The sequence below is a fragment of the Mixophyes fleayi genome, chromosome 11 (genome assembly GCF_038048845.1).
Source record: "Mixophyes fleayi isolate aMixFle1 chromosome 11, aMixFle1.hap1, whole genome shotgun sequence".
Lineage (NCBI taxonomy): Eukaryota > Metazoa > Chordata > Amphibia > Anura > Limnodynastidae > Mixophyes > Mixophyes fleayi.
This window is the reverse complement of record NC_134412.1, coordinates 27684711-27704211: the sequence shown is the minus strand read 5'-3', so window position 1 is coordinate 27704211 and position 19501 is coordinate 27684711. Positions and strand designations below refer to the sequence as shown.

General features: G+C 42.0%; 1 protein-coding gene across 1 annotated transcript in view; it reads right to left on the bottom strand.

The window, feature by feature from the left end:
- LOC142107973 (uncharacterized) overlaps positions 1-19501 on the bottom strand; it is a 67254-nt gene that overhangs the window by 17098 nt on the left and 30655 nt on the right. The window contains exon 4 of the mRNA XM_075191650.1: positions 13306-13629. Within this exon, the coding sequence (XP_075047751.1) occupies positions 13306-13629 (324 nt within the window). The remainder of the gene's footprint in view (positions 1-13305; positions 13630-19501) is intronic.

Here is a 19501-nt window from a genome sequence, read left to right as displayed (position 1 = left end):
TTGGAGAGAGGTGGAAAACTGTTGAAGATCAATAGAGTTGATATTCCTGCGGGTACGAGGAGGCTTGGAAGAGTTTGACACTGGGAAGGGTAAAGAAATGGGGGTGAGCGAGTAGTTAATAAGGTGATGATCCGAGATGGGGAAAGGAGTGTTAAGGAAAATCATAAATAACTATAATATTGACATGTAACATTATTTCAATATATATATTTTTTCTATGCTTTCTTTTGACATTTTATATTCCACATAGGTATTGTACGTATTCTGCAGTGTCTGGTCTAGTAGAGCAGAGTAAACCTACACCTGTACTCAACACCACACATTTCTTTAGATCTGTTCAATGTTGACTTCGGGAGTATGCAGAGCTTATTTTCGTGTCGTTTCATGATGCGCTCAATATGCGTTCCTTAATGCCTCAGGCCCAGTATGCATGCTTTAATGACTCAGGCCCAATGTGTGGAACAGTTGGCATCAGTCAAAGGACTCTATGATCCGGGTATTAACATCTTCTTGACACTTTGCAAGGCTCGTTTACCAGCATGTTCTGGTACGAGTCCCACTTAACTTTTGGAGATATATGTGTTAATGAAATTGTTTTACATTTTAACAGTTTTTCTACATACTGTGTTTACTTTCCATGTAATATGCATTGTAGGTTATTTCTATGAGAAATTAACAGTACTATGTAGTTTTTTATTACTTTCATAATTTCACATTTGGAGAAATATGGGCAAGAGAAAAGTGATTTCATCTATAGAAGATTCTCACAAAGGTTCACCAAGAGTTGTAAGGAATTCCATCACAAGATATCTGTGAAAGATCTGTTTTTGATTCATACCACATGTTCTATGAGTAATTTTCGATTGTAATACAGATATTCGCTATATATTCTTCTTATATTTGAGATTCATCGATTCAAGGTCAATTTGAGAATACACTGGATTGGACATGAGTTTCTACTTTAATGTGGAAACTTTATACTTTAATGGTCACTTTGTATTTTTATAATATGCTTTCTTTTCTGTGGTGTTTAGCGCCATTGCTAGATTTATTTGCATCACTTTGTTAAGTCAAGAAATTGCTGGGTGGCTTTAAATCCAATAGGCTGTGTCCAATCTGCACCTTTTCTGGGTCCATTTGGAGACCTGAACCAGAAACTATACATCCCTGGAAGGCCTTGTGCTCACGTTTAAAAAGCATCAGCTTTTTGCAAGAGAAGTTTGCAAAAAATTGATGCTTCCAGAGATAGGAAAATACTTCCACCACATATATGGGATGAGTAGTGAGAACCTTAGAAAATACCGCTCAAATTTTATAGTTGTGTGAGGCTTGATTAAGGATTCACGGACCAGTTGTCTGTAAATTTCCGCAGAACTGTTTCAGAAGCTGGAACAGAGTTGTAGGTAACGGGGAAAATACTGGCACTCGCAGATGAAGTCCATAAACCATGAAAAATGGAGAAGAAGAAGATGACTCGTGATAGTGAGAGTTGTGAGCAAATTTTGACCAGGGAAGCAGAGTTGACCAATCATCTTGAGAGGATGATACATAGAGCCTGATAAAAGTTTTCAAATCCTGGTTGATGCTTTCTGTCTGATCATTGAACTGCGGTGGTATGAGGAAGAGAGGCCTTACACAGAGGACACCAGAATTTAGCTACAAACTAAACTCCTCGGTCAGACACGATTTCTTCAGGGCATCCGTGTAAGCGAAAGATCACCTTGATAAAGAGTTGGGCAAGTATAGGAGCAGTTGAATGACCTTGGAGTGAGATGAAGTGTGCCATTTTTGAAAATCTGTCAACTACTACCCATATAGTGTTAAAGTTGTTTGAATTTGGAAGATCAGTAATGAAATCCTTGGATATACAGACAGGAAGGAATCGGCAGGGGTAATAGTAAACCGGTTGGAGCTTGCCTGGAACTCTTATGTTGGGCAGACTTGGAATATGCTGCAACAAATAGTTCTACATCTTTGAGAAGAGTAGGTCACCAATAACTCCTTTATAACAGAGCATGTGCGTTACGCAAGTTAGCATGCCCTGCAAATTTAGAACAGTGCGCCCGGTGGAGAAGTTTCTTGTGTAGGGATTCTGCCACATAAGTTTTCCCATGAGGAGGAATTGGCTCAGGTTTGGTGGCTGCGATGTGTGTAGGACTGATGATAGGTCGTGGTTCAGAAGGATTGAGATTCTCATTCTCTACTATTGACCGTATCAGAGCAGCTGCCTTACAGTTCTTAGAGCCCTGATGGTAGGTAACATGAATGTCGAACCAAGAGAAGAACATCGCCCAATGAGACTGACGAGGGTTCATACATTATGCCATCTTCAGGCATAACAAGTTCTTATGATCGGTATAGACCAGTGATGGTTAACCTGTGACACTCCAGGGGGTAAATGTATGAATCTCCGGATTCTTCATCTCCGGAGTGTTCAGCCTCTTCAGCGCTTAAATTTAAAGCGGCGCTGCATTGTAAAGGGAAGTTTCCCTTTACAATGCAGCGCCGCTTTAAATTTAAGCGCTGAAGAGGCTGAACACGCCGGAGATGAAGAATCCGGAGATTCATACATTTACCCCCAGGTGTTGTGAAACTACAAGTCCCAGCAAGCTCTGCAGCTATCAGCTAGTTTTCTACTGGCAAAGCATGCTGGGGCTTGTAGTTTCACAACACATGGAGTGTCACAGGTTAGCAATCACTGGTATAGACAGTCACAGAATAATGAGCCCCAGCCAGCAGATATTGCCATTCTTCCAGAGCCAACTTAAAGGCAAGCATTTATTTCTCTCCAATTGCATAATATTGCTAAGCTGGGAGAAATTTCTTACAGAAGAATCAACATGGATCCCACGGTTCATCAGGAGACTTCTGGAAAATTACGGCCCCCACACCAACCGAGGAAGCATGAACCTCCAGATAGAATGGGCTGTTGATATTAGGTTGCGAGAGGATAGGAGCCGAAACAAATGCTTGTTTAAATTGCTGAAAAGCTGACTGTGCTTCGAGAGACCACTTAGTAGGGTTGGAACACTTTCGGGTTAAGGCAGTAATAGGCACTACTACAGTAGAGTAGCTTTGAATGAACTTCTGGTAATAATTAGCAAGCCCTAGAAAACGTTGTATTGCTTTCAAGTGGTAGGTTGAGGCCAAAAGATAACAGCTTGTACCTTGTCTGGATCCATTCGTAGACCAGTTCCTGAAATGATGTAGCCCAGGAAGGGAATGTGTTAGGCGGCAACTCCGCACTTGGTGCAGGAGACAGAAGCCTGCACATTCCCGGCAGCATAGCAATGGGACTCAGTGGAGATCGCAGATCAGAGAGAGCGGAGATAGCGTCCCATTGCCTAGCAACAGGATGCTCTCTTGCTCCTTTGCAACATATGCGTGTGCATGCCCAGCTCAGTCGCGTCCCTTTGCTAGGCAACGGGACGCTATCTCCGCTCAACTGTCGGCAGTCGGCATGTCTGACCACCGAATCTTCATCACCCAATCAGGGTGCACCTCATGGTTTATATAGCGCCCTCTGAAACCTGTTGGGTGCCAGAATACTGGTTCACTCCCTACTCCAGCACTTCCTGAACTTCTGATCCAGTGTTCTTCGTCCCTGACTCAGCTTGTCTGCTACTATTCTCCTGTGTTACATTTTGGTACTTCATTGCTCAGCTGGTTTGACTATTGGCTTGATCTGACTTCTCTCTGGATCCTCCCTGTGTGCTGCAGAACAGAATAAGCCTGGAGCTGGCCCAGTACAACTCAGAACTCAGAACCTGAGGTTGACCTGGAACTGGAAGTCAGTACCCCGAGACACAGAGATGGCTCCAGAAGGTGGACCACGCAGAACAACAACCTACTACTTCAGATAGCCAGTACGAGATACAGGAAGAGATTGAAGAGGGAAGAATATACACGGAATGTAACAGCTGGAATCTGTACACAAGCAGATAGAATAAAGGTGAATCCCCATGAGAAGTTAATATCCAAGGTCTTTATTTCAGCAGGTAGGATGAAGGGTTAAAGGTTTAACGGTTACAGTCTGTATTACAGCAAACCGGATGAAGTTAAAAGGGTAAATAATTGAAGTCCTTATCACAGCAAGCAGAGTGAACCTGAATCCACACAAAAGGTAAATGGTTGGAGTTTGTAACTGCAAACAGGATGAAGCAGCAACAAACAGCAACAGAGGTGAACTGCAACCCTTGCACTGGTAATTAGCTGAGTGTAGGAGGTAACTTATATAGTCTGCAGAGGGAGCTAATTAATGGATGAAGTTAGATGATCAGAATAAGCAGGATGTAGCAAAATGTCTCACCCAAGATGGCAGCCTCCAGTACTGCAGACAGAAGTCACACTTGTCCCAGGATTTAATGCTGCATTCGACCAGGAGGGAGATGTACGGTAATATGGTACTGCTGAGTGGTGTAGACAGGGCTAAGACCCAGATTACTGATACAGAGTGACTAATAAAGTCACACTGAAGATTATCTTTACTATATTTGGACATAGCTTGGGTTTCAGGGAAAGAATATAAATAAACATGGCCGTAAGGAGAGGTTTTCACATTAATAAGATTGATGGGACAGTCCTAAAGACATTCTGAAAATCTAAGTATTTTGATGATACAGTGAAAGTTACAGTAGTGGCTAAAGTTGACACTTCTCAAGAAAGTGCCGTGTTACCTTATTAATATAACATGAATGACACAAAGGCCCCCATACTGTATTATAGTGGTGGACCAATCAATATGTGGGGAGTGTAGCTGCAGCAAGGGAAGGCCCAATATGATCAGACTAGTAGGTCAAGGAATCACTAGAAAAGTAATGTTTTCCTTGTGCAGGGTAAACGAGGTTGTACAGTATTGATTATTGCCACAAGGAATCCTGATGTCATCAATAGTGATGAAAAACACAGCAACACATTTAGTCACTTATGTCAAAAAGCAAAATTCTCCAACACCAGAGTCTAAGAGAGCAGAAAGATCACCTTCCTGGAGAGACAAACCAAACTAACTGATATGGAATAGTTATCATGACCCAAAGGAGAGTCTAGCTTGGTCTCCCTTATACCAGCTAGGTTTGGGCATTTCCCAAATGCTTAGGGCAAAATGCAAGCAAGTGTAACACAGTAGAGGCATACATTATTTCAGAGCCCACTCTCTCTTCAGCAGACAGACGTGAACGACCCAGAAGGATCAGCTCCTCTGCAGTATACAGAGGAGCTTGAAAACATGGTGCTAATCTAATTGTGAAATGCAGGCTTATTTCCTTCTCTTGGAAGCGTTCTCGAAATTGGATATAAATTTGGTTGCAGATTTGATTCAGTCTGAAAGACCCTGCCAAAAGGTGCTACTAAAGCTTAATTATTTAACTGCAGTTCAGAAGAGAGAACTGCACCACCTATTGACCTATGGTCCTGGAACCTATACTGGGACTTAGGATACTAGCAGCAGTGGATATAGATTATCCAGGTTCATTGAAAATCATCCGGAAAGATGTGATGAATGAAGTACTAGTATTACGTTCCCAAATAGGAGAGGATCATTCCAGGGATTTGCCGGTGAGAAAGGAAATTATATGGGCCAAGTTTTAGGATCCCCGTCATACTTGGCAGGAGAAGGTATTGTGAGGTTACTGGTAACCACAGGATGCACTGTTACAGTGGGCGGTGCGGATACTTCTGCTGCCGTCAATGCGGGGTTCAAATCACTATTCTAAAAAATGTCAGGCGAGGCTGAGAGAGCAAAAAGACACTTCACTAGCTGATTCTATGTTGCCTTTTGTTTATTCACATGACCCAGAAGATACTGAAGTAACTCCTTGGGAGACTGATTACCTGCTGAATCCATTGTGGTCAGTTTATACTGTCAGAAACTTTGGATTTGAACCGTCAGTCTGGTTTGACATAAACGCTAATGGAGGTGTGGAATCTAATGTACGGTATTCACCAGGGACTCAATATAGGTTAAATTATTCATGTGTTAATTTCGTTCCTAATGCATCTGTGATATTTTCATTGTTTCTAAGGACTAGATTTACTAAGCTGCGGGTTTGAAAAAGTGGGGATGTTGCCTATAGCAACCAATCAGATTCTAGCTGTCATTTTGTAGAAGGTATTAAATAAATAAAAGCTAGAATCTGATTGGTTGCTATAGGCAACATCCCCACTTTTTCAAACCCGCAGCTTAGTAAATCTAGCCCTAAGACTTGTGATTATGGCCTACTCACAAATTAATAAAATAATACCATATTAAATATTAATGCTTACTTTCCCAGATATAAATGGTTTTTACATGTGAACTTATTTTCGTAAAGAAGGGGTTAATATGTTCAGCATGAGATCTACTGTTTACCACCTACGGTGTGTGTCAGGAACACAAGGAACTTTGGATTTGATCAGTCAGTCTGGTTTGATACTACTGTCATGGTGCTGGCAGCTGCCTGGAAAGAACCACTTGGCTGGGGTAGCAATCAGAGACACACCATGCCTGGCCACACCACTTATTCCTGAGAGGATTGGTAGTGAGATACAAGCTGAAGTCAAAGAATTGTAGAAGGTATGTGTCACGTCTGAGGATCTGTCTCTACCCAGACTGGGTTGTATCTCTTGAGCTGGACTAGTGACTACGTGGACAAAGCTGGTGGCCTGATAATGTTCCTCTGCATATAGAGAATGGACAGGTGCAGACGGTGATTACACTAGCAGAGGAGAGCAAACAAGAACTGGACTGCTGGACCGGACTGGAACCAGAATGGTGGACCAGAGTGGAACCGGAATGCTGAAAGAGGATTGCTGTAACCGGAATGCTGAAAGTGGAACACTATAACCGGAATGCAGTAACTGGAATGGAAACAGAATGGATGGAATCGGAGTGTGGAATCGAACTGGAGCCAGAATGCAGACTGCACTGTCAGATCTGGATTAATAGCAAGACTGCAAACTGCTGGGAACCAGGTTGACGTCTGAAATACAACGTTGGTAAGGGCTTCAGGAAGTCCTTTTATAGTTGTTGCTGATTCCTGATTGAAGACTGCAGTCAGCTGGGCAGAAGCAGCACTCTGAGTTGCTGAGATGGATGAGGTGACTATATCCAAGATGGCAGCTACCATGAACTGGTTTTGGAGGGAATCTGAAATGGAGGCTGTTATCACCTGATTGGCTGAGAGGAAACATGTGACTGAATCCAAGATGGCCATGCCCATACTCTGGTGGGATCTCAGGAGCGGAGAAAGACTGGACAGCATCTTACAGAGAGGACTGAAACCAGCAGAGCCTGAGGACCGCAGGGACAACTTGGAAAGGCAGCGAAGAGTTTTGTACCAGAACCTGAGAGTTTGGTGTGTCACAGTATGATAGTGATGGACAAAGCATTGAAGAAAGTAGAATAGGGGGGGGCGGGAAAGCCACAGTTAATGCATTGTAGAAGGTAGAATCACAATATTAATTCAAACAAAACAAGTCTTTTTTAAAGCACAAGAAGAGAAATCCAAAACAAACATTTGCTGCGGCAAAGGTTTGGTAGACTGAGGGACATAATAAAGGCTACAAACAAAATGTTAAATGTTCTAATTGACTTGACCTTTTCACTGAAGGGTTGATTGCATAATGAAATCTCTGCAGTAGTCCAGGTATGAAGAGTAGCTAAATCACTGTTCTTAGCAGAGTGTTGATTACAGGAATTGAGAGCAGTTTGAAGCTGTCAATGTGAACTGTTTTCTGACAGCTATCATCTGAAGCTAGTATTAAATCCTCACACTACCTATATTAGACGAGTGGAATCTAACATAAGGTAGGTATTCACCAGGGACCCCTACAAAAAAATATGAGCTTCGCTGCTATCCTTGAGCAAATTATGGTACCAGACATAACTGGCAGGTAAATAGGATAACAATATAAATAATACAGCGGGGTGCTGAAGACACCATGAATACTACAGATTGTTGAAAATACCAGGAATACAGCGGATTGCTGACAGATACCATGAATACAGTGAATGGCTGCAGAAGGCAGGAATACAGCAGAAAGCTGCAGATACCAACAATACAGCAATTGACTGACAGAGTGTGGAAAACACCGGAACAGATGGCATTACCAGGAACGCAGTGGAATAGGAGTCAAGAGTTAGCATAACAGAACAGGATAATTCAGTATGGTGCAGTTACCAGTTAGCAATGTTCCTTCTCCTCCTTGAACGTATGCATTGTACCCTATCTGTACAATGGCTGCCTCCACCAGCTGCACATGGGTGACAGGGATAAAGGGGTCCCGAGCAAGAATTAGTTTCTGCTGGTAGCTGTTTATCATGTTGAGGGGGATATTGAGGACAAAACTTCACTTTCTTGTGCTCTGTCACATTTCTGGCCTCCTGCCATACCAACATTATACTATTCAATAATCAGAGTGCACATTTACAAACAGATGCACACTAAACATGAATGTGTTAGGTTAATGATTTAGGAATATATGTTATTTCACTATATTCCATAGCAGGTTGATATTTCTATTTGACCTTCTTGATGCACATAATTGCCCTGGTAATAAATACCTTCTCATATATGAAAGATAAAATAAATTGTTTTATATGTTAAATTCCTTATACAGATATATAATCAGATGTTAGATTGTTCATTGTCCTATTGTGACTTAGAACTTGGAACATCTGATCAGTGCGCTAAACATCTGGTCACTGCCAGGCTGATATGCTTTCTCTTCAACCTCCACCCCCTAATTGCCTCCTTCTTCATAAATCAGCTGTGGCTGCAAAATGGGACCAGACTAAAGTCTGGTCCCATATTCAGCTACTGGAGCATATTCCCTTTCTTATAGCTGATAGGGAATTAGGTTTCCTGATAGAAAATAGGCATAAATTTACTGTGTTAAACATTAAGCCAATGAATGAAAGAGCTTGCATTCTTAGGAAAAAGACCCATTTCTTCAATATACCATTTGTAAATGTGTATTTCCCAAAAGAGGAGGCCAAAGAAATTGAGAAGGACAACTTCTACAAGCAACAAGAGAAATAGAAAGCATCATGAGACAAGATGTTAAAATGATCTTGCCATGGTAGGAAGGGAAGCAGCTTTTAAGGAAGTTCTAGGGTAAGAAAGCCTCAATTAGCTCTCTAATGATAATGGAATGAGGGTTATGATCATCTGGACAACCAGAGGAACAATTTAAGACGAAAGAATTATATAGAAAGCAGCTGATAAAACTCTAGGGCTATGAAAGCTGGCAGAGAGACATGGGTGGTTTCATAAAAAGTGTAGGATACATGAGAGAAACGAAGCCAGAAAATGAATGCTGTAAAGAAATACTAGAGGCGCCACAGACGAAAACGAAAAGAAGAGAAGAGAGGCAGATAAAGAGTGCAGAAGAAAGAACAGGCAATACAAGAAGTACTGTATCGCAGCGCTTGAAGAGCAGAATAGTAGACATGAAGTGAGGAATTCCAATATGAGAATTAAAGATATGATGAAGGGCTTTGGACCGGGAACCAACATCTGCCAGGATTAAGAGCGGAACCTTATAGGTGGAAAAGAGCAGATACTCTGAATATTTCTATGAATTATTGAACATTAAAAAGGAGGGTGAATCCAAAGGAATACCAGTAGAAGGAATAAATGAAAAGGAGAGAGTAATGAATATGGAAGGGACAAACTTGGAAGTAAATAATGATGACCAAGAATAAGCCCCTTTACTAGAGGAATTTCAAATTGTGGTTAGGGGATGTAAAACTAACAAAGTCCCCGGAGAACCCAATATATGCTTTCATCTAGAGGAAGACAGACAGGAGGTGATCGGTCTAATCAGCTGAATGGAGTCAACTATGAATGGTGCCAAAGATTTAAATATCTTGGATCAGTTATTATTAAAAATTTGAGAGAAGAGATCAAGGCTAGAAGAGCAGCAGGTAACTGTGACTATCTAGCTTTGCAGAAAGTCTTTAAGACACATGGCCTTAGTAGAAGCTTAAAGTTGACCATCCACCTACTGTGGTGAGGCCAGTTGTGAAGTTTGGCTCAAAAGCCTGGACAATGACTACCTATGAGGAAGAACTCCTGAGGACATGGGAGAGGAAGATATTAAGGAGTATTTTGGACCTATACATGAGGGAGACCTCTGGAGAATCTAAAGCAATGATGAACTGAGGGCTCTTTATAACAAACCAGACCTGGCATCCAAAATAATAAAATAGGCTCAGATGTCTAGGTCATGTGATAAAAATGCCAGAAAACATGATAGGGAAGTAGGGAGCCCATAAAGAAGGCATCAGAGAGGCAGGCCCAGAACTAGGTGGTTGGATGATGTTGAGATGGATTTAAAGACGTTGGGGGTTAGAAGATGGAGGATTAGAAAATGAGAGGATTGGGCTGGAACTATTCAAGAGGCTGGAGATTCCATGAGCTGTAGCACCAAGGAGGAGGAGGATACTGTAGCAGTGGAAATAACAGAAGGATGTGGTCCTCCAATGAAGCTGAAAAAACTGTTGGAACACCCCAAACCAGGCTAGTGCTTCCAGGGCAGTCTAAGTTGGATTAGATAACATTAGTGGGTTCTGCAGCCACTAATGCATCTACTTCTGTCACAGACAATGTTAGCAATGCTAGCTCACCCTACTTAACAAAGAGCTCTGGAAAAGTCACAGCAAACCCTGCTGACCTCATCTTCTTCAAATCTGGGATTACCCATCTGGGGGTAAATGTATCAAGCTGAGAGTTTGCCTGCGGGTTTGAAAAGTGGAGATGTTGCCTATAGCAACCAATCAGATTCTAGCTATCATTTTGTAGAATGTACTAAATAAATGATAGCTAGAATCTGATTGGTTTTTCAAACCCGCCGGAAAACTCTCAGCTTGATACATTTACCCCCTGGTTTGTAAAGTCAACATTGCTCAATAGAATTTGAACCCAGTTAGTGCTGTGAAGCGGAGCACTCACCTCAGCCACAGGTACAGCAGCAGATTCTGCTCTAGAGCCGATGCTGGTGGCAGAAGCGAAAGGTGCTACTCAAACTGTCTGACCTGCTCTTTGTGATCTCCACTAACAGAGGCTGGATGTGCATTTGGCCACAGACCAATGCTCCTCCCTTTTCTTATTAAACAAACAAACAAAAATGGTTTACAGTGGGTAAAGCGGAAATTTCAAAGTGGCAAAATGGAAAGTATAACTTAAATTAAATTAATGAAATTCTTCAATTAATTGAATAAAATACAAAGACATTCTCTATACCCCATCTCTTCCATATCATCACATAATGGGACACAGTGACAGTTATACACACATACACACGTGTAACAGAAAATATTTTCCAGCATGCATAGAAAATGAGAATTACATTCAGTATACAGAATTAGAGCAGTGGTCATGTGCATATCACATTAATCTATTACATACCTCCCAATATTTAGACAAAAATAGGCCTCATCCGATCTGCACAGAAACACCCTCATTTGGGTTAAACTTCACTTACTTTCAGGTAAGCACTATCTATTTCAAGGTCCATGAATTGGAACTATCCATCCAAAATTGGAACTGTTGGGATGAGGTATCATCATCATCATCACCATTTATTTATATAGCGCCACTAATTCCGCAGTGCTGTACAGAGAACTCACTCACATCAGTCCCTGCCCCATTGGAGCTTACAGTCTAAATTCCCTAACATACACACACACACAGACCGACAGAGAGACACAGACTAGGGTCAATTTGTTAGCAGCCAATTAACCTACGAGTATGTTTTTGGAGTGTGGGAGGAAACTTGAGCACCTGGAGGAAACGCACGCAAACATGGGGAGAACATACAAACCGTTTACAGATAAGGCCAGGCGCGGGCTGGGAGAGGCGTGGCCGGGGGGCACACAGGCGGCCGCATCACATGAAAAGGGATGCGGCCGCGTCATTGATGACGAGGCCGCATCCCCTGTCATGTGATGCGGCCGCCTGTGCGCTGACGCGGCCGCATCTGATGTCATCAGATGCGGCCGCGGTGGAAAGTATTGTATTTTGCATCCGGGGGGCGGCCGGCCAGCCTACCCCCCGGCCCTAATAGCAACCTGACCGAGTGGCCCTGGGGGCCGCTGCCCCCCTGCCCCCCGGGCCAGCCCGCCCCTGGATAAGGCCATGGTCGGGAATTGAACTCATGACCTCAGTGCTGTAAGGAAGAAGTGCTAACCACTTAGTCACCGTGCTGCCCATTATTCAGGCTTTCTTACCCTAGAACTTCCTTAAAAGCTGCTTCCCTTCCTACCATGGCAAGATCACTTTAACATCTTGTCTTATGATGCTTTCTATTCCTCTAGTTGCTTGTAGAAGTTGTCCTTCTCAATTTCTTTGGCCTCCTCTTTTGGGGAATACACATGACCCCAGTGCTGTAAGGCAGAAGTGCTAACCACTAAGCCACCATGCTGCCCATGCTATTGATTATATGATAAAACACAAAATGTTATATATCCAGGCAATATCTGGCTCTATCACTAAACCTGTCTGTGTCATGAGATAGATGCTGAGAATGACATTCAGTAATGTAGAAACAATAAGTCCAGAACATCAATTGTGTTCACTTTGCTGTGGTTCCTAATTACACCTTTTCTCAGAACAGTTTCAGGTGAATTAACTTTTATTTTACAGTGTGTTGCTACTGAGTTCGGGTGCCATACATTTTTCATGAGACCAAAATGCACTGTGGCCTATGCAAATAGCTCAACTGTAGCATCTGCATTGGAGACAAATCTATTTGCGTTAATTGAATTCCAAGTAGTGAGTTAGACGAGCAATGAGGAGAAGTGTTGGTACCACCATATACTGGCCCACTTTGACCACTGCTTATATCTAAAAACACCTAACATTTTTTAATGATCTTTAAACTACTATCTAAAGAAAAAATACAAAAAAGAAAGTAAGTAATAAATGAGTTATGAAATTTACTAAAGAAACACACAAAACTAAATTCTAAGAAAAACCTAAATTTTAACTCATGAAATCTCACTAGCATTCCCTCGCTGGACCCGATTCATCAAGGCATGCTGATGGGGTTGGGTAAATCAGAGATTGGATCTGGTGAATTGGAGTGATATGCCGATTTGCTTGTAAGATGAAATTAATGATTATCACTCTGATTCATAAATTTGAGCAAAAATTAGGCCAAATCGCTGTTAACAGAATTTCTAGGATTTCAAATATATCTAATTTGAACCATGTTTTTTGTTAATTTAGTAGGCTTGTTGCTTACAAATGTAGAAACGTGGATATTTAGAGACTAGGAACATGCAATAATATGACTGTAGTAGCAACACATTTACATTATACTTACTGTCACATTGTTGAGGTTGTACAGATTTGCTGTGTTGTGATGTAATTTGATGTGTTGGTGTTTCTTTTACTTCGAGAACATAAGAACAGCTGAAATTTGCATTTGAGGTATCTGAAGGAAATTTATATCTGAAAGTCACTTGGAGAGAACCAGCTTCAGTGTTGAGATCAGTAACATGATTTCTGTTTGAATACAGATGAAAACGGATGACTGTTACTTCTTCAGGAAGATCATGTGCTGGTGCTGTGCAATTAATAATGAACGTTCTCTTATGTACTTCATCCTCTTCCCAGCATGCAGATGAGATATCCGGACTTCTAGCATCTGAAAGTTAAGTTTGTGATGAGATTCATATAAAACATTCAAATAATACCATGTACAAAAGTAAAACAATCCCCAAAAAATAAATGTAATCATTCAACAATGATTGTATAATCTGAAAAGGTGGAATACTAGTTCTGCAGCTTTACAGTTTGAGTTATCATTGCATTTGTAGTAACAATATATTACTATTTACTGATCACAGTCACACCATATTTTAGCTATAGTATTTATTTATTAGGAACACTCCTTAGAAGTCTAGCTCAGACAGGTCATTTAGAAACGGTGGGGCACATGTAGAGTTGGATGCAAGACCATTTTATTTGTGTAAAATACGAATCTCCCTACTGAGCAAACCTACAAATAATGCGTAGCCCCCAATGTAGAATCAGAGCCATTTTACACTTACTCTCTACACTTAGGGAGGCAGAATGGGAAAGGGAAGGGGCACATTAGCTTAGGCCAAGTACAGTAGGCGCGTTTCATGTAATTAGCATAGCAAACAGAGGTGGAAGCACCAGCAGATGAATCTGTCAGGAGACGTATCTCTTGTGATTGCTCGGCCTCTGGTGGAAGATATATGATCATTAACACAGACATTGTGATAAAAATAATATAAATATTTTTTTTTACATTTTAAAAGAAAAAACACCACAAAAGAGCAACCAGCACCAGTGCTTATAGCCTAGATTTATAGCAGCAAAATTAGGCGACAAACAGTCTGGGGTCCCCCTGCTACCAGCTGTAGGTCATGAACGGCTGGGCTGGTAACACTATAGCAGGGAATCCAACACTGTGGGATCCCCATGACATAATGTCAACCAGCCCTAGCCTGTCCAGCTTGGGGCTGAATTCCCTAAGGGAATTAGACCTGTAAAAAAATGCCCCTCCCCAAGGAAAAGCCAGCCCTGTAAAAAAAAAAATTGCTGGAGAAGTCCCAACAGTCCCTGTAATAAAGTGTTAGGGTATGCTAGCACTTGCAGAACTACAAACACCAGCCTAGACGAAAGAGATTGGTATGCCTGCGCTGATGGAAAAGGAGCTGCCCTCTATTATCCTGCACACAATCCACTATAATGTGCTTTAGATCTAATAGATAAGAGAATGTGGAATTAGAGTTGGCGCTCCTTTAAGTACAAAACATATCAGAAAACCAACAACCATATATACACAGAATAAAAAGTCCAGATGAGAAAGGGATCACCCGTAATCCAAAATCTAAAAGTCCATATACAAACAAACTCTGTTTAAACATTAAAAGTTCATGATTTGGATCCAACAGACGTCTTATGTAGAATTCTGAAAGTTTCCTCCCAGGATAAGGGTATATATGTATATATATATATATATATATATATATATATATATAATCAAAACAAAAAAAATATCATAGCGCAACATGTATGCTGATCCATAACTGTTCACACTTAATCCAATGTGTGTATAAATATGAGACAATATCACCACGTGGATGTAATTCTTCACCCTTTTGGGTTTACACTCACGAGAAGCAAGTCTGAAATCAGCTTTGTATACAGGAGGTGTGTCTTTCTCTTTCAAACCACTAGGCAAGTTCCCAAGCACACTTTTCTTATATTGTATACCGAAAAAGAGAGATATCGCCAATAGTGTATTATCTTAAGATCATTTATTATACACAAATATGAATGAAAAACACAGGGTATAAAAAAAAACATTAAAAGAAAAATAGCGGCTGCTAAACGGAGGACAGATTCCACCTATGAGGTTTGACTGTTACCCCACTACAGATGGATGCCAGTGTGTAGAGATTGAAACTCATCCCAGCACGGTGGGTAAGTGGTTAGCACTTCTGCCTCACAGCACTGGGGTCATGAGTTCAATTCCCGACCATGGCCTTATCTGTGTGGAGTTTGTATGTTCTCCTCGTGTTTGCGTGGGTTTGCTCCGGGTGCTCCGGTTTCCTCCCACACTCCAAAAACATACTAGTAGGTTAATTGGCTGCTATCAAAATTGACCCTAGTCTCTCTCTGTCTGTCTGTGTGTGTGTGTGTGTTAGGGAATTTAGACTGTAAGCTCCAATGGGGCAGGGACTGATGTGAATGAGTTCTCTGTACAGCGCTGCGGAATCAGTGGCGCTATATAAATAAATGGTGATGATGATGATCCCACTCGATCGCCGGAGTAGCCGTCTAGTTTCTCTCACCGCTGCTGGGAGAAAAGAGTAATTGTATTGTACCCGGACTATGAACCATTGCCTTTGATCCTGATCCATTGCCTTCTCCTGGATTCCGAACCATTGCCTGTGACCCTGACCGTGCTGATTCCTGACACCCCCTCTAGTGCTACGTCCAGTCTACAGATCGCTGGTCTGCCGCTGTTCCGTGTGTCATCTCCCATACCTGTACGCAGCTGTGTGAGTATAAACTTATACTACTTTGAGTTTAAGACCTGGGGCATCCGAGTACCTGTGAGCATAACCAGTCTCTGCGGGAAAGGCGGCTGCAGAAGGTGAAGTCCTCTTCTACCTGTTCTATAAGTTTATGCCACATTGGTTGTCGTAACAGGGAGTAAGTGAGTTTCATTTCTGCTCTAGCTAAGCCTTAGAATACTTTTCCTCCAATCACCCCAGATCTTCTTCAAACCACAGAAATACTTTTTGGAGTTAATGTCACACTTGTGTTCGTTCTTGCAATGCATTGATAGCGAATGTAACTCATATCCTTTTTTAATGTTCCTGACATGTTCACTCCAACGTTCTTTCAACCTGCGTCCTGTTCTTCCAATATATTGTCTCCCGCAGATACATTCCACTATATATACACAATCTTTCATTTTGCAAGTGATAAAATCTTGTATACCAAACTAATTGTGTTTGATCTCACTTCCACTTTCTTGGTGATATTGGATTTTACATTTTTACACGCTATGCAGGAAGAGCATCTAAAAAAGCCTTTGGTTTTTTTCGAATCTCTTTTAGGTTTGGCAACTACACTCCTGACCAAAATGTCTTTCAGAGTAGGTGCTCTCCAATATATGAAGCACAGAAATCTTGACACTACATCCTTTAATTCTGAATCTTTTCTAAGAATAGACCAATATTTTCTCAGAATTTTTTCTACATCTTTATTGTTGGGTGTTATATTGAGTGATGAAAGGTATTCACAATTGCTTCTCTTGATCTTTGTTCCCTTTGTCACCCAATTTTGGGATAAGTAGATCCTTTCTTTCCATATTTTGTGTCTTCTCGATCACCCGATGTAAATTATTTTCCTTATATCCTTTCTCCATAAATTGTTTTTTCAGAAGTTTAGGTTTACTATAGTTTCTTGTAAGTACTTTATTATCCTCAATATTGATGTTCAAGTCCAAAAAATGTGCTTCCTTTTTAGTCATCTCAAAGGTCAAATGGATATTGGAGGTGTTTTTATTCAGTTTACTTGTCAGAATCACTAGGTGGAATTGATGATACCTGCCAGCAGTTGGCGCTACTGAGTACTGAGGCGCAGAGTCTAACACGCCCCTGGTTTTCACCAGCAACCCCCGCAATGAGGTATGGACTTCGCTGCAATGGACGTGCAGGTCGCGGCCCTCAGTATCAGTCAGCTGGTGAGGTAACAATTGAGGCAGCGGTGATAGCCCACCAGGATGCAGGATGTAAGAGTAGTCAGCAAGCCGGGTCAAAACCAGAGGAACAGATATAGCCAAATCAGAAGCATGAGAATGGTCAGGAAGCCGGGTCAATACCAAATATCACTCTAAGCCAAAATCAGGAACCAAAGGAGAAGTCAGGAACAAGCCGGGGTCAGAATCTAAATAACAGCAACACAGGAACAAACGCTGGAGCAAGGCTGAAGACCAAATACTCTGGCACCAGACATGTGTCAGAGGCTGCTTTATATACCCTAAGGTGCCTCCTGATAGGGTTAGGGGTTTTGGCGGTAAGACATGCTGGCTGCAGACAGGTGAGCAGAGATAGCGTCCCGCTGCTAGGCAACAGGACGTGGTTGCTGAGAAGGTGCAGGCGTCCGTCTCCTGCACCAAGTGTCAGTGCGGAGACGGCGCCTGACATTACTATAAAAATCAGATCAAGAGGACTCATCTCCTCGTAATATGAAAAAAATGTCATCAATATAGCGATACCAGGAAACCAGATTAGTCTCTCTGTTGGGTTCACTCCAGATTTAGTTATCTTCCCACCACCCCATAAACATGTTGGCATAACTGTTGGTGAATCTGGTTCCCGCAGCTGTCCCTTGCTCCTGTAAATAAAAATTGTCAGCATACCAGAGAAAATTATTTGTCAACATGAATCTTATTTCCTCTATGATGAAGTTCTTCTCCTCATCTACCATCATAGATCTGTCTAAAAACTATTCGACTGCTTCAATGCCCTGCTCATGGTGGGTGAGGTACGATTTAACGCTCATTAGACCGACAGTGAGTACCACACAAAAAAATTAACAAAACTGACTTGTCCAACAGTTAATAAATGCTGACTGACCTTTATAATGACAAAAGAAGTCCCCAGTGTTCTGACAAATCACGAGCACCAGTAATGACGGCAGTGCGTTTTGACGTCATTTAAAATGGCGACAGCTATATCATTATTTTTAAATCAGTTCCATGCTCCAGCTCCCAATTGCAGCACCCGCTTTGTTTACATCCATCCGGTTCTCTGCGCTCATGTAACACTGGGCAGGGAGCTTGAAATTCCCTGCACTATATAAGATTTACTCTGACACACGGTCTGTGTCAGAGCATTAGGTTGCAAACCCCTGCTTCTAGCTTCTGTGTTTACTCGGCTCCTAGTGAATTATCTGGCTTGTCTGACTACGATTCCTACTTAGCCCTTACCTTGCTGCAGTGTGTCCGACCCAGGTTGTTTATTGACCACGACTCCTGGCTTGACCCTAGCACTTTGCTCTCCCTGTGTACCGGACCCGACTTGCCCTCTGACCGCACTTTCTGGATTGTCCACTGTACCTCATATCTCTGTGTGTATATGACCTGGCTTGTTACTTGGACCTCGACTTATACCTCCCAGTGTTCACACCTGTGTGGGAACTGGTTCTTTTCCTGGTCTCTCACTGGAGTTTCCGTTAGTGGCATACTTTGGTGTACTCGCTTGTGTTTGACAGATCTTTTGGGACGCAGTAATATTCCTTGCAGTTCCGGATTACCTCTCCTGTGTATCCATTTGCATCTAATCATCTATTCTCTATCACATCAGTGGGCTCTCCCAAAGGCCATGACCTGCAGGCTTCCGGAAGCAAATTTCATCCTGCTTTGTTGCAGTTCTTGGTGAAGACAGAAGGATACGTTAGACTATTCGCATTGGAAAGGCCTGCACCAATCCGGACACCCCAGTGACCGTAACAGCTTTATCCCACTCTGCCCTTTGTCTTTTATTTATAAAGGTGAGGAGCAGCATTAGCTTTTCATATATATAGATATCCTAGGAGTGCCTCATGACAAATACACCCTATCTGTTACTCTCTTTTTCATAAGGGTTTATTAGATTGTCAGCACCATTCACACATTGCCTGTAGTTGGATTAGCTTGCCTAGGTGTTCATTCTCTGCAGTGTATCCTAGTTTTCTCGTTATTGACTTTGGTCATTTTTGACCACTATTCCTGCCACCTTCATCAGTTTCTACCTGTCACAGGTTATCTTGTCTTCTGTGCCCCCCCATACTGACTTCTACTTGTTTCCTTCATCCTGTCTGTCGCCTGTACTGTCCTCTGCTTTTTACTGTGACCGGTTGAAACTTCTACACCACCCTGTCGTGTTGTTGGGGACCGACCGGGCTTGCCTGACCACCGTCCCCATTCTTTATCCAAAATGCGCCCTTATTAAATGCTATAGGGGCGCCATGCTGCCACCAGGTGTGAA